At 58.3% G+C, this 21,953-nt stretch overlaps 9 protein-coding genes across 9 annotated transcripts; 1 reads left to right on the top strand and 8 right to left on the bottom strand.

Moving 5' to 3' along the window:
• Positions 1-66: 66 nt before the first annotated feature.
• On the bottom strand, positions 67-2,445 carry BKCO1_320001 (anthranilate synthase component 2; the record flags this gene model as incomplete). Its single annotated transcript, XM_020274380.1, has 2 exons — positions 67-2,068; positions 2,129-2,445. The coding sequence occupies 2 exons, from the start codon at positions 2,443-2,445 to the stop codon at positions 67-69; spliced, it is 2,319 nt and encodes a 772-aa protein (XP_020129546.1).
• A 588-nt stretch (positions 2,446-3,033) lies between these two features.
• On the bottom strand, positions 3,034-4,036 carry BKCO1_320002 (ctr copper transporter family protein; the record flags this gene model as incomplete). The annotated part of the gene is made up of 4 exons (XM_020274407.1): positions 3,034-3,070; positions 3,126-3,675; positions 3,780-3,810; positions 3,866-4,036. 4 exons carry the CDS (start codon positions 4,034-4,036, stop codon positions 3,034-3,036), a joined length of 789 nt encoding a protein of 262 aa, XP_020129548.1.
• A 726-nt stretch (positions 4,037-4,762) lies between these two features.
• BKCO1_320003 (uncharacterized protein) lies at positions 4,763-6,952 on the bottom strand (the record flags this gene model as incomplete). The annotated part of the gene is made up of 1 exon (XM_020274418.1): positions 4,763-6,952. The coding sequence occupies one exon, from the start codon at positions 6,950-6,952 to the stop codon at positions 4,763-4,765; it is 2,190 nt and encodes a 729-aa protein (XP_020129547.1).
• Positions 6,953-7,718: 766 nt separating this feature from the next.
• On the top strand, positions 7,719-9,924 carry BKCO1_320004 (apses-domain-containing protein; the record flags this gene model as incomplete). The annotated part of the gene is made up of 4 exons (XM_020274429.1): positions 7,719-7,766; positions 7,835-8,021; positions 8,076-8,258; positions 8,312-9,924. The coding sequence occupies 4 exons, from the start codon at positions 7,719-7,721 to the stop codon at positions 9,922-9,924; spliced, it is 2,031 nt and encodes a 676-aa protein (XP_020129543.1).
• A 1,228-nt stretch (positions 9,925-11,152) lies between these two features.
• On the bottom strand, positions 11,153-12,502 carry BKCO1_320005 (amine oxidase; the record flags this gene model as incomplete). The annotated part of the gene is made up of 1 exon (XM_020274440.1): positions 11,153-12,502. One exon carries the CDS (start codon positions 12,500-12,502, stop codon positions 11,153-11,155), a length of 1,350 nt encoding a protein of 449 aa, XP_020129542.1.
• A 2,237-nt stretch (positions 12,503-14,739) lies between these two features.
• Positions 14,740-16,039, bottom strand: BKCO1_320006 (copii-coated vesicle protein; the record flags this gene model as incomplete). Its single annotated transcript, XM_020274451.1, has 3 exons — positions 14,740-15,218; positions 15,274-15,816; positions 15,958-16,039. 3 exons carry the CDS (start codon positions 16,037-16,039, stop codon positions 14,740-14,742), a joined length of 1,104 nt encoding a protein of 367 aa, XP_020129545.1.
• A 400-nt stretch (positions 16,040-16,439) lies between these two features.
• Positions 16,440-17,167, bottom strand: BKCO1_320007 (cell surface protein; the record flags this gene model as incomplete). The annotated part of the gene is made up of 2 exons (XM_020274462.1): positions 16,440-16,979; positions 17,144-17,167. The coding sequence occupies 2 exons, from the start codon at positions 17,165-17,167 to the stop codon at positions 16,440-16,442; spliced, it is 564 nt and encodes a 187-aa protein (XP_020129544.1).
• An 874-nt stretch (positions 17,168-18,041) lies between these two features.
• BKCO1_320008 (tubulin gamma chain protein) lies at positions 18,042-18,435 on the bottom strand (the record flags this gene model as incomplete). The annotated part of the gene is made up of 2 exons (XM_020274473.1): positions 18,042-18,354; positions 18,416-18,435. The coding sequence occupies 2 exons, from the start codon at positions 18,433-18,435 to the stop codon at positions 18,042-18,044; spliced, it is 333 nt and encodes a 110-aa protein (XP_020129541.1).
• Positions 18,436-19,715: 1,280 nt separating this feature from the next.
• BKCO1_320009 (isoflavone reductase family protein) lies at positions 19,716-21,156 on the bottom strand (the record flags this gene model as incomplete). The annotated part of the gene is made up of 3 exons (XM_020274484.1): positions 19,716-19,939; positions 20,017-20,611; positions 21,058-21,156. 3 exons carry the CDS (start codon positions 21,154-21,156, stop codon positions 19,716-19,718), a joined length of 918 nt encoding a protein of 305 aa, XP_020129540.1.
• Between the last annotated feature and the right edge of the window lie 797 nt (positions 21,157-21,953).

The raw sequence follows: 21,953 nt of genomic DNA on the forward strand, positions 1-21,953 counted from the left end.
CCCCCAACCACCCCCAACCCAAACGAAACCACTCAGCCATCTATAAAAAAAAAACTAAAAAGAAACTCAAGCCCCCTTCGCCGCCTCCACAAACGCCCTAATCCGCTGCAAATCCTGCCTCCCCTCCACCTCCACCCCACTGCTCACATCCACACCCACCACCCTCTCCCTCAGCCCCCCCAACCCCTCCAACACCTCCCCCACATTCTCCGGCCCCAACCCCCCCGCCAACAAGACCCTCAGCCCCGGATCCGCCTCCAACGCGCCCCTCACCTCCCCCAGATCGAGCTTCTGCCCGGAGCCGCCGGCGCCCGCGTCGAGCAGCGCGAGGGCGTGGTAGCCGCGGCGCGCGGCGCCGGGCTGGCCGGGCCTGAAGGCGTGGATGACGGGCACGGGGATGCTGCGGGCCCACTCGACGGGCTCGTCGCCGTGCAGCTGGACGACGTCGAGGCCGAGGGCGCGCTGCTGGGCGAGGATGTGGGCGAGGGGTTGGTTGCGGAAGACGCCGACGAGGAGGGCGCGGGTGGGGTGCGAGACGTGGTGCTGGGCGGTGTGCGCGAAGAAGTCGGTTGCGGCGGTGGGGAGGAGGGGGGTGCTGGAGGAGGTTGTTGTTGTTGGGGTGGTGGACGCGTGCGGCTTCGGTGTGTTGTGGATGACGTGGGAGATCTCGAGGGCCGTTTCGTTCGAGACGCACCGCGTGCGGCCTTCGACGAGGATGATGCCGATGAGGTCGGCGCCCGCCTCGATGGCCGTCTTTGCGGCCTCGGCCGACCGCGTGCCGCAGATCTTGACGAGCGGTGCTGCGCGAGGGGCGGCCTGGACCGTTTCGTCCGAGCCGCCCAGGAGCTGCGCGATGAATTGAGCGGTGTTGGAAGCCCTCATCAGAGCCTCGCCGACGAGAACGGCACCGACGCCGTTCTTCTCGTACGGCTCGACGTCCTTGGGGCCGGAAATACCGCTGAGAGCGCAGACAATGGTTTCCTTGGGGACGATGTCCATCAGCCTGCTGGTGGTTTCCAAGTCCACCTCGAAGTTGGTCAGGTTGCGGTTGTTCACGCCGATGACCTTCGCTCCGAGATTCACGGCAATGTGCATCTCATCAGCCGTGTTGACCTCCACTAGAGGTTCCATGCCAAGCGACTGAGAGTAGTGATATAGCTTCTTCAGAGTGGCTTCGTCCAGCATCTTGACGATCAGAAGAACAGTATCGGCACCAGCCAGCCTGGCCTCCAGGATCTGGTACTCGTCAAAGATGAATTCCTTGCGCAGAATGGCCGGGCGGTTGGGCATGCCTTCCAGAGCCTGGCGCACAAGCTTCAGGTCATCAATGCTTCCCTTGAACCATTCGGGCTCGGTGAGGACAGAGATCGTGCTGGCACCTGCGAGCGCGTAGGTCCGAGCCTGCTGAGGCGCGCACGTCGACAGTGAAATGATGCCCTTGGAGGGTGACGCGCGCTTAATCTCCGCCATCAACGACAGCCGGTAAGGCGACTGCCTGAGACGATCGGGGAAAGAAATGAGAGGCGGGGCGATGTCCATGTCAAACGCAGCCTGCAGATCCACGGGCCTCTGAGAAGGAATCTCCTTCTGCGCGGCAACAGCCGCACGGCGGTGATCGAAGATCTTCTCCAGGATGGAAGTCTTCTTGTCGACAACAATAGCGCCGTTGGGGGCGGTCGCAGCAGCTGGCTGGGCCTTGGAGAGCTTCTCGTTCTCAGCCCAGGTGCCTCCCTGCATCTTCAAAAAGTTCTTGATCTGCGTCCGGCCGTCCTCTGTCAAGATGCTCTCCGGGTGGTATTGCACACCCTCAATGACATATTCCTTGTGCCTGACACCCATGATTATACCCTTGCCACCGTCCGGGCCGACCGCAATCCATGCTGAGACTTCAAGGCACTCGGGAAGCGTAGGATGGGTGCCGGCGAGCGAGTGGTATCTCGTCACGGCCACGTCTTGAGGGACGTTCGCGTACACGCCCTTACCGTCATGGCGCAGCGGCGAAGTCTTTCCGTGCAGAATTTCGCCCGTCACGTCGACACGGCCGCCGTAGACAGAGTAGATGCATTGCCTGGGGGCACGAAGGATTAGCGGAGGGCTTCGTCGCAGCTATGACTCGGAGACAACGCACTCGCCCATGCACACGCCCAGGATGGGGATCTTGCCCGCAAAGTGTCTGATGGCGTCCCTGCTTATGCCGGAGTCGGTCTCGGGGTGGCCGGGCCCAGGGCTCACGACCAGCTGGGTCGGGTTCTTCGCGATGAGCTCGTCGAGGGTGACCTCGTCATTGCGGAGGACGGTGACGGTGGCGCCCTCGAGGACAAGATACTGGTAGATGTTCCAGGTGAAGGAGTCGTAGTTGTCTATGAGCACGAGGTTCTTGGCCGTTGCAACGGGCGGCGCGGGCGCGGGGTGGTGCGGGGAGTGGTCGACGAGTTCTGCGGCCATTGCTGCGTCCGGAGGCACGAATTCGCGCGAGGATTCTGTGGAGAGCGGTCGCGGAGGTGTCGCCGGCAGGGAGGTAGCTTGGGGAGCGAAGCTGTCTGTCGGAGGGCGCGGGAGCAGCTTGAGTCACAGCGCGAGCTTTCAAAGCTACGTCGCGTCCCAAGGGACTTTTGTTCACCACCCTACGCCGATCCGGACAATCTCCGGTGTCCCCGACTGACCTTCGACAGCCCGGCACGCTCAACCGCCAACGGAACTCGCCAAGGAGTGCTCTCACGTTCTGCGATTCAAGGCTCATGCCCGTCTGACTTGGACTACTGACCTTGCTTCCCATGCGAGGCGAGATCTTCCGAGTAAGCCAGGCGCTCGAAGCTCGCTTCTACTGGGACGCTGTGATTCGCCGAACGTGCGCCCGCTCAGGCTGACCTTTCTACTCGTCACGTCGTTCCAAAGTCCCGTGCATGCTGTTTCATAGTCCGCTGAGAATACGCGGGCATGGATCATTATAGGGTCTGTCATTATCTTCTCCAATGGTATCTTAATAATGCACACGCGCAGCCTTCCAGAACAACCTTCCAGAACAACCTTCTATTAACCGCAGCAGACGGTGGGATCTTCTTCCACTCCCCTGTCACCGGAAGTTAGCCATGAAAATCCCACGAGAAAGGTGCGCTGCTACTCACATTCCAGTGGCGCCTCCGACGGCCACCTCTACGCTCTCCCACGAAAAGATGAATGCGCCCAAAAATGCGCCAATGAAAATGCAGATGATCAGGTAGCCGTTGTAGTACATGGCGAGCAGCATGACAAAGTACGCCAGCGCAAACTGCAGCAGGTGCAAAAACGCCCGGATGGCTTGTTGCATGACGTTCGGCCTGAACCTCGTCGTCCTCCTGCTCGGCGGAAAAGCGGCGGTCCTGGCGGCGGTGGTAACGGCGGCTGCTGGCTTGGAGGGCTCGTTCTTCTCGCTTTCAATCGAATCGGTGTTGTCACAGCAGCTGGAGGGAGCGAGCTCGGGTGCAGATGTAGGCGCCGGGGTCCGTTGCGGCGTGGAGCTGCCGGACGAGGAAGCCTCGGCGAACACGGCGCGCTGGTGCTGCCGCAGAAGCAGGCGGTCGTACTCCTTTGCGGCGCGGCGGAGGAACTCGAGCAGCATGACCATCAGGATTACGCCAATGCAGGACCCGGCGAACATGCCCCGCGAGGTGATGTGCCATGATGTGGTGAGGAAGCCTGCGTGGTTTGGTCAGGAAGCTTAGTCGCAGATCGTGACTTTTTCCGGCGCCAGGGTCGAGGGAGATCCCCGACCAGGGGAACACGGAGAGTATTTCACATACAGGCATCGATAGTGTACCAGTTCCACAACATCTGCAACAATGTTAGATCGGACGCGCGCTGCTGAAGAGTTTGCAAGGATGCTTACCGAAACCTGGCAGTCGCCGCCCATGTCCATCGACGACATGTCCATGGTGCTGGTGGCCGAGGCAGCCGCCGCAGTCCCGGTTGACGACATGGCCATGGTCATTGACGAGGCCATGTCCATGGACGAGGCCATCGTTGACATGGCCATGCCCGACATCGAACTCATGTCCATCCTGAGCGATCGGCGGTCCGGGATTAGGCTATCAGGGCCGGAGGTTGTCGACGGCGAGGAGGATGGAATGCGGACGACGGTGGAGACGGGAGGCGGGAATGCAGCAGCAGCGAGCACGAGCAGATATGTAGTGGTTAGTGAAGGGTTGGACTGCCACCGCACCCTTGGCGCACATCCCAGATGGGGACGCGTGAGTTTGAGCACGTTTCGCAATCGTGCACCGCGCCGCTGCTGCGCTTGCCGGCGCACCTCCCGCAATGGACGTATAAATTGCTCGTCTCCCCGGCCTGCGCGTCTCGGTTACGTCCGCCCTCGCATCAGCTCCCCACCCGCCGCTGGAGCTCGTGCTCGGCGCGCGAGTGCGGCGGGAAGGTGGTGAGGCAGTAATCGTAATCTGCTCAACCCTCCCGGGCGGGGGTCGCCTGATTCGCTTGCGCACCCTTGGCATCCTGGTTTCCGCCACCGCGTCCTGCTCCGCAACTCGGCTGCTGTTCGGCCTGACCCTGCCTGGTGCGGTGTAGCGAGATGACCAAGGGATTCTTCGGACACAGTGGTTGCGGCACCTCGACTGCTCTACATTCGTACTAACTACCAGATTCTAAATTATGTGGGTATAAAACACTGCGTCCTGAATGAAACTATCCTTTATCGTCTACATTTGCGCGCTCTTGTTTCCTGCCGCATCTCGAACACCATGGCAGTCCCTCCACCGCCTTTTTCTGTCAATCACCACCACGGACCGTGATGCTCGCGGTGAGGAGGCGGGGAATGGTCTCCAGGGGGCGGTGGAAGACGGTCGCCATGGGGTGGAGGAGGTGGGAGACGATCGCCATGAGGCGGAGGAGGTGGGCGGTCGCCATTAGGTGGGGGAAGGGGACGATCGCTGTGGGGAGGAGGAGGATTGCCATGAGGCATCGGAGGACGGTCGCCGTGGGTCTGAGGAGGGAGGTGGTCGCCATGAGGAGGGGGAGGAGGAAGATGGTCACCATGGGGAGGGCGAGGGGGGCGGTCGCCATGAGGCATTGGGGGGCGGTCGCCATGAGGCGGAGGACGGTCGCCATGAGGCGGAGGAGGACGGTCGCCATGAGGCGGAGGAGGACGGTCACCGTGAGGCGGCGGCGGCGGAACATCATCGTTGTGAGGCGGCGGGTAGTGACCATAGGGCGGCGGCGGGTAGGGTCCAAATGGCGGCGGTCCCGGATACTTCTCCTGCTGGATCATGCCCTCTCCATCCTTAGGGGGCCTGGGTCCTGGCCCCCAACCACCCCAGTAAGAGTCCTCGGGATCATGCGAGCTCGGGAGGCTGCTCTGGCACTGAGGGTTCTCGTAGTCCTGCTTGCGGCCAGCGGGCCAAATCGGGATGAAGCAAACCTCCTCGGCGCTGCAACCACGGCATCGCTTCCACGTGGTCCACTGGAGATACGACATCAGGTCCTGCACAGCAGACTTGGCGCCATCCGCATCAGTGGCGTTGGATACGGAGACAAGCGTGCTGCAGATGGAGGATGTCACCGCATGGATCGCCTGGGCAGCAACTGGAGCAGTGTGAAGAGACTCGAGCGAGGAGACCGGTAGGTACTGCGCTGCGCAGCGCTCGATTTCCGCATCGCTGTCGCGAGCTGCATAGTCAATGAACGGCTTGAGAGCTTGCTCAGCTTCCCCCTGCAGCGTCTCCAAATCGGAAAACGTGGCGAGATACTGGACTCGGTCGGAATAACGTTCAACAACCAAATCTGCTACAGCCTGCCAGTTCGTAGTCGGCTGGATCTTGCCATAAGCTGGAGAGGGACGGGACATGACAAGCTGTGTCACATCGTTGTGAATCAGACTTAGGGTCTCGTTGGAGACATTGGTGAGGCGCGGAAGAACGTCGCCATTGAAGAGGTCAATATCGTAAATGAAGGCCGTGACGAAGTCCTCGTAGTTGACAGACACACGGTTACCTCCGATGCCGTCGAATCGAGACGCCACGGCGCGGTAGTAGGTCAGGTCGCCGAATCCGCCTCTGGGCCGACCCCGGTCATTGGAATTCCGGCCAGCTGTCTGGGTGACGCGATCCACGTCAAGATGCTTCTCGAAGTCGCAAAGTATGATCTCGAAGCCCATCTCCATGCGTAGAAAACCGTCGATGCGGTTGCCCCATTCATCACGGGTCAAGTTGCAGAGCGCTTGACCACGGTCAAAGTCCCACATGTGCCGGTTGTGCTCTTCTATGTCCACTCCGAGCAAGATGGCATCGGTGGAGTCCAAGGTTCCTTTCTGCGTCTTGCCGGCAGACATGCCGTCAATGTACAGGAGGGATAGGTTGTGCTTGGTACGGTAGGTATGCAGATAACCTCCAGCACTGTCGTCTTTGGCCTTGGGGTCCCTCTTTTCCATTGGTGCTTGGCGGTCGGCTCCGTGATGCTTCTCCCAACCGGGACGCTGCCAGTCCGGGTGGTATGCTTCGCCGTGTGGCGGCTTTCCCCACCCATGATGTCCCTTGTGCTCCGGGGTCGTTTCTCCGGCCGGAACTGGTGGCGGAGGACCCTGTCCGGGAGGGCCCTGTCCGGGAGGGCCTTGTCCGGGAGGGCCTCGGCCCGGACCACCTCGATGCGGCGGGCCGTGAGGTCTGGCAAAGACCAAAGCATGCTCGGGCTCAAATGCCAGCCATTCCATGCCCTTGACAGACTCGTTGCTGGACCTGCCATGGTAGAACTGAACTCCTTCGGGCACAGATGCGAGGAAGAAGGACATGCCGTTGTGGCTCAAGGAAGAGCCCCATTGGCGCATAGATGAATGGAGGGCGTTGAAGACATGGTTAGCATTTTCCAACGGAACCGGGGATTCTTCGCTGAAGTCGGCCGCGGCGAGGGTGGTCTCGAAAGAGGCGCTGGCGGCGAGGCCGGTAAACAGAGAGAGGTTTGTGAGACGCATGGCGAGACAGACTTGGCTGCGCCAGCGGTCCAAGTGAGTTCAAAGATTGTCGAAGCAGCACAAGAGCTCCAAAGAGCAGAAGAGGCAGGGCATAATAATGAACAATCTTATCAGCACTGCAGCTAGGCCGAGCATCAGGTCGTTTTCGTATGGCGCAGCGAGTTTGATTGGCCTGTGTGACGGGTATCCATCTGCCGCGCACGCAGGCGCAGTGGGACGCGCGTCAGCCCGCTGTTCGCAGAGGGCAACGTGGGCTCGCTCGCCGACGTAGGAGCTCGGAGATGGCGGCGTCGGAGGCGGAACTGTCGGGCACAGGCGCAGCTCAGGCGCAGCTTAGGCGTTGTTGCCGCTGCGCCAGCCGCCGACTCCAGCCCGTGGCCCCAGGGGTGTGAGTACGAAGTACGAAGGGTTCGAGCATGCTGTGCCCGCGACGCCTGTTCTCGCTGCGCAAGCAGTGGAGGCCCATGATGCGAGCGAGGTTGAGCTGCGGGCGTGGGATTCCACTATTCACGTAAGCAGATTGTGGCAGCTGCAGGCAAGCGCCAGGCTTGCGTCGTTGGCGGCCGAGCAGCGTGGTAGGGTAGGGCAGGGCAGGGCCAATTAGGCTGCCGATGAAGGGTCACCTGACCCCGAATTCTTCGCCCGCGACCCAGCAGCGTGTCCCACGCGTCTCCGCTGACACGTCGCCAGCAGACCGCGCGACTGCGACAATTGCACGCCGCATCGACAGTCCCGCCCCGCCACGCCGCTGCTCGCAGTCCTCATCATGCCGCCCGACACCAGCGGCAGGATCTACTCGGCCACCTACAGCAATGTGAGTTGCCCCCGCCCGTTGCGCGAAGCCTCCCCCACAGCTGGAGCTGACATCATCGCCGCCCGCAGGTCCCCGTCTACGAGTTCAATGTCGCCGGCAACCATGTCATGCGCCGCCGCGCCGACGACTGGATCAATGCCACCCACATCCTGAAGGTCGCCGACTTCGACAAGCCTGCCCGCACCCGCATCCTTGAGCGCGAGGTCCAGAAGGGCGTGCACGAGAAGGTCCAGGGTGGATACGGCAAATACCAGGGTAGGTGTCGCCGCGCTGCCATCGCATAGCAGCACACTGAAAGGGCCGCCGCAGGAACCTGGATTCCGCTTCACGACGGCCGCAACCTCGCCGAGCGCAACGGCATCCTTGACAAGCTCGCCCCCATTCTCGACTACGTCCCGGGCGACCGGAGTCCGCCGCCTGCCCCCAAGCATGCTACCGCTGCGTCGTCAAGACCCAAGGCCGCGCGCGCCGCCGCAGCTCGACGAGCACCCGGTGAGTGCTACGTTGCCGCCAGCTTGCATTGACATCTGCTGACAATGTCTCAGTCGCTTATGCAGCCCCCAGCCAAGTGAGCGAAGACCTCTACGAGCGAGAGAGCCTCCAATATGCCGACGAGGAGACGCCCGACAATGTCACAATCGCCGAGTCCGAGATGGAGGAGCACAATCTATTGCATGGTGTTCACTACTCACAAGGAGGACGCAAGCGGAAGCGTGATGTGGACCAACCGTCTGCGCAGGATCGCGCGCACCAGATCTGGGCGGATGCTTTGTTAGACTACTTCATGCTTCTGGAATCAGAAGATCGCTTTCCTGCTCCCCCAGAGCCGCCGCCAGGTGTCAATCTGGACCGCATGATAGACGAAAAGGGGCACTCAGCCTTGCACTGGGCTGCTGCCATGGGCGACGTGGACGTAGTGAAAGACCTCATCCGCCGTGGGGCGCGCACCGAGTCCCTGTCTAACAACCTCGAGACACCCCTCATGCGTGCAGTCATGTTCACCAACAACTTCGACAAGAAGACGATGCCTCAGATGATCAAGATCCTGCAGCCAACCGTTGTGCGCACTGACTGGTTCGGCAGCACCGTCTTCCACCACATTGCCGCCACCACAAGCAGCAAAAACAAATACACCTGCGCCCGCTACTATCTGGATTGCATCATTAACAAGCTCAGCGAGACTTGGAAACCCGAGGAAGTCACGCGCCTACTTAACAATCAGGACAAGAATGGTGACACGGCGATCATGATTGCAGCACGACACGGCGCGCGGAAATGTGTTCGCGCTCTACTCGGTCGTAGTGTTGCGGTCGACATTCCAAACCACCTGGGCGAGACCGCTGACGATCTAATCCGCGAACTAAACGCTCGCCGTCGCGATGGACGACATCGCGGCATGTCTTCATCCCCCTTTGCGCCGGACGGAAGACTTGGCCTCAATGGCAGCACAACCTTCCCTGGCTTGCACAACGGAAGCAACCTCCAACAAATCGCATCACCACACCAGTTCCGCAGTCAGACCGCACAGACTTTGATGACTAAAATCGCGCCGACGTTGAACGAAAAGTTTGAACAATTAGCCGGTGCGTACGAAGAAGAGCTTGTAGAAAAGGACGCCGAAGCAGCAGATGCGGAGCGAGTAATGCGGAAACGGCAAGCCGAAGTTGATGCACTGAAGAGACAGCTGAGGGACATGGGCATCGCCGAGGTCGACAGCGTGATCGGAGACACTTTGGACGATCCGGTATGGGAAGAGGATGCAAGACTGCAAGAGGAAGAGATGGAGGCTCTCACACGGGAAGCGGAGGCGCTCATGGAACTGGAACAGCAGGCCGAGCTGCAACAGCGCATAGGAGACGCAGAAGCCAACGCCGAGCCGCAACAAGACGGCAACGCCGGGAGCGAAGCCGCCATCCGAGAAAGACTGCGGCTGGCGCTCAGCCTCAGCAATGCCCAAAAGATACGCCGGGGCCTGGTAAACGAGGTTGTGCAGAACCTGAGCGTTGCAGGCATGGGTGAGCGGCAGACCGAGTATAAACGGCTCATCATGGGAGCATTGGGCATCAGAGAAGAGGATGTCGAGGGAATGCTTCCAGAAATATTGAGCGAGCTGGAAGAGGCGCGGGAGCGGGAGGTGCTGGAAGCCAGCCCGGAGTAGTAAGTCGGACGATTGGGCATCTTTAATATTTCTACAGTCACTGCTGATGCTGCGGAGAAGGCGTATGCATCAGCAGGAACACAAGCGCAGGGCACAGTCAGCCAAGGGGTCACCACGATAATGTGGCCGCTACTGATGCTTTTGTTGCTTTTTTTTTTTTTTTACGACGTCTACGATGTCATACTCAAGATTGAGGAGGGTTATGTGAAATGAGCCATCCCTACCCCATTTCTTGCTCCTCCTTCCCAATCGAATCCTTCCGAACGATTTGGTTTCAAGGCGTTGAGCAGTTCAACAAAAAAATAAAAATACCCAAAAGAAAAAAACCAAATTCAATAATGAATAAAGTCATTTTCACGGCGTCGGGACGGCAAGCTGCTGCTAGCACCGCTTTTCGTTTGTCTATTCCCACATCTCTTAACTATTACCCTGGCCCACCTTGCGCAGGCCCCCTTTTTCCAGGTTTCGTTTCCGCTTGTCTTCTTCTGGATCTCAGGCTCTTGTTTTTTCGGTTCTTCTATTGGTTGTGTGTTTGGTTAGAGTACGGACTGGTGGATATCTGACGCGTGCGAGAAAGATGGCGTCGTCGTCGATGGATGTTTGACGGGTTGCGGAGGTTCCACCAGATAAATGGGGGAAAAAGTAGGCAATGGGGTAAAACTTGTATCGATTAGGGAAGGAGGGAGAACGGCTGTGAGGTGAGGGGCGTTGGCTCCGTTGTGATGGGGCAATCAGTCTAGGGATGATGCACGAGGCGTAGGCAGGGAAGCCGGCATGGATTGGAGAATTTCTTTCCCTCCCCTCTTGCGAGCGCCCTTTTGGATGATGAGCGTGCATCAGGCCGATGCACGAATGCGATTTCGTTTGGGAAGTGGGGAGTTGGTGAGGAATATATCAGTCGAGGACGAGGTCCTTCCATCAAGTCTCGTCTGCGCTTGACTTCGTCCCTCACGTCTTTGACAATCTCCTTACCCCCAACAAGAGACATGGAATCGGGCAAGAGGATAGCGGACCAGTCTCTTCGAGCCGGACTTGCGAGCACGCACCAGTTGGTTTCTCATACAACTAACCTACGTGGACTAGCAACCCTCCCAACTCCTGCAAGAAAGAATAGCAAGACGCGAAAAAGCACACCACGAACCCCTGAAACCCCGTCCCCAATCACCACGAGGCCGCAGAAAAAAAAAAGAAAGAAAAAACGCGCCTCCTTCCTCCGCCCGTCAGCTAATCAATCCTCCGCCGCCCCGTCCCCTCCCGCCAAACCCTCCTTCATCTGCCGCTGACCATCGCCATCGCCATCCCCATCCCCATCCCCGCCGTTATAAGCCCAGCCGATCGCCCTCCCCACGCCCTCCCCGCTCCAATACGCGCCCGTCACCGTCCCCAAGGCCAAAAAACTCGCCGTGTGCTCCCCCGCAAACCACACCCTTCGCTCGGGCAAGCCGCGCCGCATGGCCTCCACGTCGTCGTCGCCGCTCTCCAGGCCCGTCTGGAAATTGCAGTAGCTGCCGTAGCCCGCCAGCTCGTCGTTGGTCCAGGCGGTGGCGAGGACGGAGGAGGGCTGGTGCAAGGGGTTGTGGGGGTTGAAGTTGGGGAGGCGGGTGTAGTAGGGGGCGAAGAAGGCGAGGAGGAGTTGCTGTTGTTTGTTAGTGTCCGAGGAGTCGGAGGCGCTGAGGAGGAGGGAGGCGAGGTGCTGCGAGGTGGGGCCGAAGGTGTAGAAGAGGAGGGTTGGGTGGGCGGTGAAGCCGGGCAGGGCGGCCATGTTGACGCATTCTTGGCTCCAGTGGTTGGGGTTGGTGGAGGATGCGTAGAGCGGGGACGTCCATTGCGCGAAGCCGGGGTAGTGGTGGCGATTGCCGCTGTTGTCGTCCGCGGCGGCGGTCTGGTCCGGCTGGTGGACGGGTGCGGTGGTGGCGGTGGTGTTGGGTACGGCTTGGCGGGCGGAGGTCGGGACGGGGGCCGGGGAGGTGGTCGACGGGGAAGGTGAAAGAGTCTCTTCCCAGAACGCGGTTGGAAAACTGATGTAGAACTTGTCGAGGCAGCCGTAACCGATGCTGTCGATGGCATCGGACAAGCGTTCGGGCAGCGGCGGCACGAATGCGGTGTCCTTGTTGCGCTTGAGCCAGCCCAGGGGCGTGGTCATGACGACCTCGTCGAAAAGCATGCTCTGGCCGGCGGCCAGATGCACCCGCACGGCGCCATTTTCGTTGCCCTCCTCATCGGCAACAGTTTCGACCGTCTTCACGCGTTGGCCAAACTTGACATCTGCACCTTCCAAGGCGGACTTCGCTATTCTCTCCAAAATCTTGTGGTAAGTTTCCGCGACAAACAGGTTTTCGCCGTCGATGCACTCCTCGAGCCAGAAGAACCTCAGGCTCTGCCGTTCGACAGGGCTGCCGACGAATGCACCCCACATTTCCGCAATAATGTGCAATAGGTTGCGTTTCTTCTCCTTTTCAGCCTCCTGAAGGTGATTCCAATTCTCATCCGTGTACAGCTCGCTCGTCTTTTCGTGGATGTAATCAAGCAGGCTTTTTGTCGGCGGTATCGATGCGCTGTTCTGCTTGCTGAACTCCATGCCGTCACCTATAATGCTCCATATCGTCTCAGAGGCTTCAACAGCCTCCTTTTCGGAGAGCTGCGAGCCTTTCGGGTCGAAAATGGCCTGTCGCCCATCCCAGTTGTGCGTAACGGTGCCCGTCTCCTTTGCGAGATCCAGGATTGGGTTGTCTTCAGTCCCGTGGATCCAGTTCGGTCCGCTACCGATCCAGACAAGCTTCAATTAGCCTCTGATTGAACGCCTTGACAGTGTGTTCTTGAAGAAGATCGCGAGGCTGTTGATAGTGCATTGAAAAGTGCACTTGCGCTACCGAACCTCATGGCGAAAGTGGAATGTGCAAAATTCACTTCCCATGATTTGTTTTCAGTGGAAGGGAAATGCACGCTCCACTAGGATCAGAAACCTTCTGAAGCGGTTAGGCTGACACGACTCAACCTGACCACGAGGTATCCGTACCGGTGTGAAAGTGAGTACCCTTGCGCATGAAGTCCAGAAAGCGCTCGCACTGAGAACCCTACCTCTTTGCCACTGCATTCTGATGCAACCGTCGAAATCGGGCAAGAAAGAGAAACAGAGAAAGACAAGAGTCCAGGGGAAAGAGAACCTACAGATCGACCATTTGACCCGCCTGCGTTTTCGCTTGACAAAGCTGCAGAGCTCAAGGAGATCAGCAGTCATGCTCATAACTTTGCACAGACGAATGACAGCACCAAAAGGTCCAGGGGGGGGATGACAACTCACCCGTCCACCCACTCTATTTCTCGCTTCCAACACCGTCACTCTCAACCCGGCTTGCAGCAGGATATCCGCACATCTCAGACCGCTGACTCCGGCGCCAACGACGCAGACGTGCGGTTTCCTGCCGCCCCTGGGGAGCGCACGGCGGATTAGCGGCAGCGACATGGCAGTAGTAGATGCCGGCTCTGCCCCCGTCGGTGATGTTGGCGAGTTGTAGCCGCTGTCGACACGGTGCGGAGAGCCCGAGGAGAGGAAATGCTCCGGGCGATGTGGACTGAGGCGGAGGTCCAGCTGCGCGCGGTCAAGGCTGCCGTCGGTGTTGAAGCCTCGTATGGAATGGGATCGGTACGCTTTGAGCTCCATGAGGCCTACTTCAGAAAACGTTCTCTTTCCTTTGGTTGTATGTGTGGTTTGTGAAGATTTGGGAAATCGTGTTATGGCTTTGGAAGGAGCAGGTGCAGATATATAGAGCAAGGGTCGGGGAAGGAGTATGCGTGCCAAGAAAGGGCTGATGTTGTCACTGAAGAGCTGCTGTAACGGGAGTGCGATAAAGAAAAGCAAGGGCAATGTCTCAGAGGTAGCCAGTCAGAGTGTTGTATGGAGGCGGGGGGAGCGGGTATAGCTGGCCTCCTCGTCTGCGACGTGAGGCTACGGCGGCTCGTGATAAGCTGCAAACTAGTGGTCGCGCAGCGGGTAGTTCCTCAGTAGGCACGCGCTAAAGAAGCACGTACTTGGAGCACATGGCTTCGAGTGGGCACGTCTCAGATCCGCTTTCCTCTGGTCCTAAGACACACTAGTTGAGGTGCAGGACTACACCACCTGCGTGCCCGGGACACGGGCGCCCGGATCAGCACGCTTCCGGGCATGCTGAGTCGGCCTCGGTCTCGCTTGGTCAAAGCAGGGGCGTGAAAGGATCTGTAAGCCATGAGGGGCGATGCTGGTGGACGAGGTGGTGGCAGCTCGTTGGTCCGCCTGACACGGAGGTGCAGTGCTCTGCCGAATCCGCATCGCGGCGCCAAGTTGACTCACCCGCCGGAAAAACAGTCGGGCGGTATACAGTTGCGTCGCGGGGCGCGAGGGGCACGACGAGGAGGGATGCAGTGCGGGTGACAGCCGTCGCTGGGGCCAAGACGCAAGTAGAAAGAGGTCAAGTAGATGAGTGACTTACCTCCGGTGTGGCCGAGGTCAGGAATGTCGCTGAGGGCCGCGGTGGACTGGAGGACAGGTGAGTACATGCTGACGGAAACAGCGCGCTTTTGCCGTCTTCATCCGCCTTGATAAGTCACCGCTGCTGATTGGCCCGTTGCCCAGCCTTGCACCCACCCCATTCGGGCAGCCTGTTTCACCTCGCCATGCAGCAGGACACTGGGAAACACCAGCTCAAGCAATTCCTGGCACTCCAACCGTAGTTGCAGCGCCACATCTACCCTGCGCGGATATATCTACAAGCAACTTTGTACACAAGCCCTGCCGGAACGCCGCCTGTATCCCAAGAAACCCCAAAAACAGCAAATGCTTCAGATGCTCCGCTTCTCGTCGTAGCTAGGCGTCCTTCCATGCAGAACACCCAACCCATCACCCCGGTTCTTTCTCTTGCCATAGAACTCCACCAGCGCCTCGCCCACTCTGAAACACCACCCACCCGCGACCATGACGCCGCTAACCACGTTCACCAGCCGGATCAGTAGCGCAAGGAATCCGCCGTTGTACTCGGAGATGGTGAGCATGATAGGCTCGATGTCGAACTTCACGAAAACACCCGGCACCGACACCTCCGACACGCTGTGGGACTGCTCCGTCACCGCGTACTGGTTGGTCACAATGTTGTGGCTGTTGTCCGTGTACACCGTTGGTACGACCGAAAGATAATACTGGAACTTGTAGAAGTGGTCGTTCTCCGTCGGCGTCACGAGGCGCGTGTCATCGAGCGGGTTGGTGAGCGAGGGGTAGTAAGGGCCGAACGAGAGCTCGTTGATCTGGTGCGAGAAGTTGAACTCTGCCATTATTCGTCAGCAAACCTGGTCGCGCTGGCCCATCTTCTTGGTGCTTACGGCTGTGTTCCAAGTGCTCGCCGAACGCCATGTAGCCGTGGCCTCTCGCCGTGATGTGGAAGTCACCCTGCACCCTGTTCGCATCCAGGCTGCCGTAGATCCTGCACGAGTCCGCAGCGCCCCTGAAGCGCGGCGTCTTGGGGAACTTTCTCTTCACCTTGGCGCCGACGTAGTCGTGCACATCATCCTCCTCGTACCGCTTCTGGCCCTGGCTGCGCTCCAGCTTGTGCACGTTTTTGCTCTTCTCGACCCATTGCAGCCAGCGCGTGTGGTCCTTGGTCAGTGCGGATCCGGCGAGGATGCGGTCGCCCGAAGCGTCCTGGATGTTGACGTGCAGGTCGTCGCAGCGCATGGCCACCACGATGTCCAGGTTGATCTGCATCTCGTGCCCGACGCCCTTCTCGACGCTGAACGTGTGCGACGTCTCGCCCACCCACCAGCGCATCGTCTCCGTGATCGAGAGCCACACACATGTTACTATCAAGAGCAGCGTCCAGTTGGCGCCCTGCGTCGTCTGCTGGAGGTACGTTTTCTTCGTCTTGGCTGGAGGCAAAGGCCGTGTTAGTCAATGGACACCAAAGGAGGGCTTTGCGATCCGGCGCGCAGGAGGGGCACGGGCAAAGGCAATGCAAGGCGCGCAGCGAGGTGCCGGGGCGATCGTGCAATCGAGGGTGGTCGACTTACGAAAAGCATCGAATGCCTGCAGCCCGCCGCCGGAGGGCCCGAAGCTGTCCTCGGAGAGGCCTTGGTCCGCGAAGCCGTTCATGGTAGCAGCTTCTGTGCAGCGACTGCTACATGGAGCGGCAAGGGAAGCAGAGAGGGGAGTTGCAAATTGGTGGGTGAACGCGCGCGCATAGCGTCGTCGGAAGAGGCCACCTCAGCTCCAGCGAGGGTCCGCATGGCCTGTGCCCCCCGCCCGCGAACCTCTCGCCTCCGCCGCCTCCTCCGCCGCGCCGCAACGGCGCGAAGCTACCGACCAAGTTGAAACACGACGAACTCCTCGACTTAGTTGAAACATGCACAAAATTGCTGCCCGCGTCATCGTCGGAATCATGTACACTTCTATTATTAGGCCGTCTAGCCCGATCAGTCAAACGCCGCGGATGTACTAATAGCATACAATTCATGTCGTAACCCATCAACCGTAACTGCCCTCAACTTTTATTCTAGGCCGACGTCTCCTTCAGCACAGAGTAGGGCTGGTCGCCGCTGTCGCTCTTATCCTTCGGCTGCGCTGAAGCGAGGCCGCTCTTCTGGGCCTGACGCTGCATCGTCTGCTCCGCCACGCGACCGGGATCGTTCTTGGTCCCGATCTCGTTGTTGAAGCTGGCGTTGGGTGCGCTGAACATCTCGTCGCTCTCGGTGATGTTCTTGCCCTTCGGCTTCTGATCCTTCTCGAGCAGCTGGCTGGCGCTGTACGCCGTGGGGGCGCTGCCCGTCAGGCCGCTGCCTGCGTTCAGCTGCACCTGCTCGCCCCACTCCGACTGCGCGTCGCGCGACTCCGCGTCCAAGGCCGAGTTCAGAGTGCGGGCGGCCGACGTGTCCGTGGTGTTGGCCGTGGTACCGGCGCTGGACTGTGAAGAGATGCCGGACTTGGGGTTGCCGGCGGCGAAGGAACCGTCGCCCTTCAGAGATTCGGCAGCCAGGGAGTCACTGGTGATGATGCCGGCGCTTTCGGAGACCGGAGGCGCGTTGGGGTCGGTGACCTACAGTATAAAGTCAGCCGCTGCCTCCTCGTCGAACATATTGCGTAGCAGGGAACTCAAGGGTGCGTGTCGAGGAGCTTCACATGCACGTGTAAGAGCTGCCGTGCGAGTGACGTACACGCCACCAAAAGCTGATCAAATGGCTTGTGCGGGGTCTGTCATACCTTCTGACCAGCGGAGGACGGCATGATGTTTGTTTCAATCAGATGGACGTGGAAAACTGTGTAGTTGCGTGAATCGCGAAGCTCTGTCTGTTCCGGACTGGAGGTGAGGGGTAGCTTGGTATGTGCAGGGAGTCTGCCGTGCTGAAGATATACTCTGCAGGGGCTCTGTAAAGCAGGAATATATGTCATTTGCCAGAAATGTCTTCCACCATAGTGACATCATACGTGCATAAACTGTGGAGGTCGGGCTCCCGTGTGGTGACGATAGCTAGACTATCCATGAACCAGCCTGCCAATCTGCCCCGCATGCCATAGATCGCCCTTCACAATCACCAGTTCAGCCGACGCCGATTAGTCTAGAACACTGCACTTTTGCGATAATATCGAGCCTTGGATTTCCATATGCAAGCCAACGCTGCAATTGTGAGTAGATGCATGCTCGCCAAAGTGGCGACTTTACAATTTGGGTGTTCCTGTAAGACGTCACAGCAGCGGGGCGACTCGCACACTGTGGACTCCATATCCTAGTCGCACCTAGAGCGGTGCGTTTTTGAAGCTCACTGCATCGAACACAATGTATGCTAGCAGTTAGAAATACTCTCTAGACGTATTCACGTTTGGTTTGGATTTAAAGCTTCGAATTCGGATGCCTCCTCAAGGCGACAGTTCAAAAGAATTCTGGTGATACAACCCCTCTTCTCACGAGCGCGAACACAACATTTGCTTTGATCATCATTCATTTCAATGATCCATGGCCGGATCTCTATAGTACACGTTAAGCGCCCAGGTTCACCCTTGGCATGATATTTAAGAAACCGCTCAAGGTATAGACTGCGCCAATCAATGGCCGCCAGGGGAAGTGTCATCCTTCAGCCCAAATCCCTTCGCCATCCATCGTTTACTGTCTGGTCTCCTGGGTGCCGGTATGGCCCCGCTTCTCCTTGGTGACGGCGTCGTTGGGAAGGCCGCCGAGACCATCCTTGGCGGTCCTGCCGACATCGATGTTCTCGTCGCTGGTGGTGGGTTCGCGCAGAGTGCTGGCACCGCTGCCGTAGGAGATGTCGTCGGAGACTTTGCCGGAGCCAACGTTGACGTTGCGGGCGTCAGCGGACTGCCAGTCGGACGCGGTGGGAGGCTGGTCGGGCAGAGGAAGCTCGGCCTTGCGCTCCTCGACAGTCTTGGGGTTGGCGCTGTCAACACCGGAGATGGGGCTGCGTCGAATTAGCCCTGAAACCTTTGACTAGTGGCGAAGCTTTAGCACTTGTCACTTACACGTTGTTGGTGACAGGCATGATGATGGATTTGTGGTGGAGAATGTGACGGAAATTTGTCGCAGAGTGTTTGGAAGTTTGGAAGCTGGGATTGGGGTATCACAGAAAGTGGTGTGTGTAGAAGATGAATTGGTCCAGAGCGCGGAAGCTGTGTTTTTGTAGCTTGCGGCATGGTGAGCACAAGCAGAGGGGCAGTTGCCAGAAAGGCTTTGGTGGGGCAGCTGACATCACAGGCACGCAATTGTACCGAACGCGCCTGTGCAAATGGGCCCCACCTCCGCGCTGATGCGCAAGGCCCATGGTCACATCAAACTGCAGAGATCGAAGATTCAAGAAGGGCAATCGCATTTGCGATCGCCGCCCGCCTCCCCGCCCATGCCGCAACTCCCCTCTCCGCTTGGCATCCTACGTTTTTTTCACCCCGTTATGACGCAACCCGCCTCCACCGCATTTGCTGGTGCATGGCTTTCCAAGCTGGGTTGCGAGAATATCACGGCACCCACCAGCCTTACCGCGTCACTGAAGTCCATGCCCCGGGCCGAGACCCAACGGCCAGAGCGCCATAGTCGCCGCGAGCCGGCGCCAGCTACAGCCGATAACTACACTAACAGGGTACATTTTCAAACTGCAACCTGCGATACGAGGCCAGTTTCGGCCAGGCCCAGAGAACCTTAGGCAAAAATGGGTCGCACAAGAGTAAGCAAGCATACGTAGTGGCTGAGACCTAAGGTTTATTTTCCCTTGCATCTCTAGGCGCCAGTCGCCTTTTGCTGCCGTCAGCAACCGAGGTGGCAACCCGATAGCTTTCCTCGGCGGATAGGCAATAGTGGCTGTGTGGAAGACTGTTGAGGGTCCAAAGCGTCCCCGTAGTCTTCCTGCATGCGATTGGTCTCCACAACATAGCATGGACTTGTCCGTGAACATATAGTTGTATCAAAAGCATTCTATTAACGACAACACCGAAAGGAAAAAATCGTAGAAGAAGAGGGGTGAGGGTTGCTGAATGCCTACTCAGCATTGCGGTCATCCAGTCCACTTGCCGTATCAATCTGGATCCCAAGCCCTGAGGCCACGCCTGAACGCACACAAAAGGAAAGAAAGAAAGAAAGAAAGAAAGAAAGAAGGGGGTTTGACCAGTTCTTGCCGATGAGTGTCAAAGTCTCAAACCTTGCTTACTGCGCTGCAGTGATCGTACTCCTTCATCATTTTCCATCCTATGTCCAGGTATGGTATCCACCGGCTTGGGGTTGGGACATTCGGCGTCCCGTATCATCCCTTCACCATTGTGCATGGCCGGATATCTAAGGGACGCCAGCCCAGGCAGATGCCAGCCAGTCTCTAAATCGAGTCATGCGGATGTGAGGGAAATAGCTGTTGAGGTTCGTATCCGTGAAGTCGTGTTGACCGTCAGCTGTGGCAGCAAGATTCTGCAGCCTCAACTGCTCAGTCTGCGTCGATGCAAGCGATGCCTTGTACCTCAGCGTCTGCGTACTTTCGACCGTGGGCTCGGCGTAGAACTCCCTTCCTGTTTATCCGTGGGTCAGCATTCATACGGCAAAAGAAGTGCCAAGTGGCCTGGTTGCTACAGCCTCATCCACTCACCTCGAACACTTCGAGCGATAGAGACCAAATCATAGACTTTGAGCCTTTCGCCGCACATCCGAAACTCAGGTGGCCACGTAGGCATGTCTAGAGCTGCGACGACCAGTCGTGCAGCGTCTTGGGCGGCCGTCATGCAAACATAGGACGGGTGATTTGCCGAATCGTACGCCGGCACCTGTGCAGCCATGTAGCGGAGGTCCAGAATGTAGTGTCCTTCCTGACCGATTCCTGCCGAGGATCCCAGACGGCCAGCAGCCAGCCCGCCTGGTTGAAAGCGCTCGTAGAAGATGCCGCATACGAAGACGGTTGTAGCTTCAAAGTATGGGCGGTAGTGTTGAAGGTATGCCAAAGCAGACGCCCTGCCACGGTCTAATGGATCGTTATCCTGTCGCAAGGATGGAGGACCCTCGAATTCGGCAGGCGCAAAGCGATGCACACCTGCGTTGACCGATGCCTTGATGAGCGCCAACTGCGGAGGGCCGCTGATTGTGGAGATCACGATGTCTATGCCCGCTAGGGCATGCTCAAGAGAGCTCAAGTCATCGTAGCTCACTACTTGGGTCTGGTAGCCTCTGGACTCGAGATTCGGTTGTGCCTAAGAGACAGTCAGTGCTTGGAGCAACTAACAGACAGGGTTTTTAACGGAATCTGATGGCGAAAAAGAGCAAAGCGTGGATGTCAAGGCGGTAGCTGAATGATGATGCCCTGCAGGAGGGCCGGGCACAACCAAGCGGCGTGCATACAGCCAAGGCCGCCGCCGGAGAAGCCTAGTAGTTGTAGCAACCCGTGAAAGGGTAATAGCCAGCCTAGTGCCACTTCGAAATGGCGGGGCAGGCTAACAGATTGCGACCGCCAGGTATTCACACTCCATGCCGACCAAGAGTTCAGACCGTATCAGGAACCTAGGAATTAAGAAGTTTCCATATCATGGATCGAGTACCCCTGGTACCGTTGAATGGTCTTCTGTGCCTTTGGTGATGATAACCGAGTCGGAATTTGATGGAATCCGAGCTTGGGCAAAAGTAAGAAAGTGGCATTTACCTTCCTCGAGAGCAATACAAGTTGGTGGCTTGTTTCCTCTCTAACATAGTGTGCGATAAGCTGCGCCAAGCCGCTGGTTCCCGCAACTGCGACACGCATGATGTTGGAATGGTTTTTGGGTGGGGTGTTTGGAGATCATGCGGCTGTTCCAACGAGGAGGTTTCGGATTAAATAGTTGAGCCTCCCCTCTTTCAACTAATTGGGCAATAGAGCCGCAAGCAAGTGCTAAGTAGCATCCAAGGCGTCAATTAAATCTGGAATGCAAGATCATGAGGCTGTTCGCCAAAGCTTGACTCACAAACGGCCCCCCTATTGACTGGAATCTGTATGTGGCCTCCAGTAAAAGCTTCATCTTAGCAGAATCCCAGAGTCGGGATCGGTCGATAGTTACGATTTGGGTGTAGATGCCTAGAAATGCTAGCCAGTTATCAAGAGGGTGATGACAAGGTGGTATCGGTGGCCAGTGACCGTACACTCAGCAAGAATCCCGGGGAAGCAGGACGGCAGTCCCGAAAGGCTGAAGCGAAAGATGAGTGGCCTAAGACGGCTTCTCATCGCTCCACTGATGGGCGCTGTCGGGGGTATTGAGAAAAAAAAATATGGAGCAGCTGTTGCCTGCGTCCGTTGTCCCAAGCCCGGCTATCGAGTCAAGTGGGTTGTGTCTGGTGGTTGGCTGCGAGTCGACCGAGACACTTTGTGCTGCGGTTTGCCATAATCCCAAGATCGTGGTCACAACGGTAAAGGAGGCGATTTCCGACGAACTGGGAGCTGGAAATCCCGCGTCTGTGGTGGCCAGCCAGAAATAGCCTGTGTGGCTTGCCAGCCGGAGAACGCCCAGAGACCTCACAAGACTCTGGGACTACTGCCTGACTCAGGAGAAGTGGCCGCAGCCAGAA

The sequence above is a fragment of the Diplodia corticola genome (assembly GCF_001883845.1).
Source record: "Diplodia corticola strain CBS 112549 chromosome Unknown scaffold32, whole genome shotgun sequence".
In the NCBI taxonomy this organism is placed as follows: Eukaryota; Fungi; Ascomycota; class Dothideomycetes; order Botryosphaeriales; family Botryosphaeriaceae; genus Diplodia; species Diplodia corticola.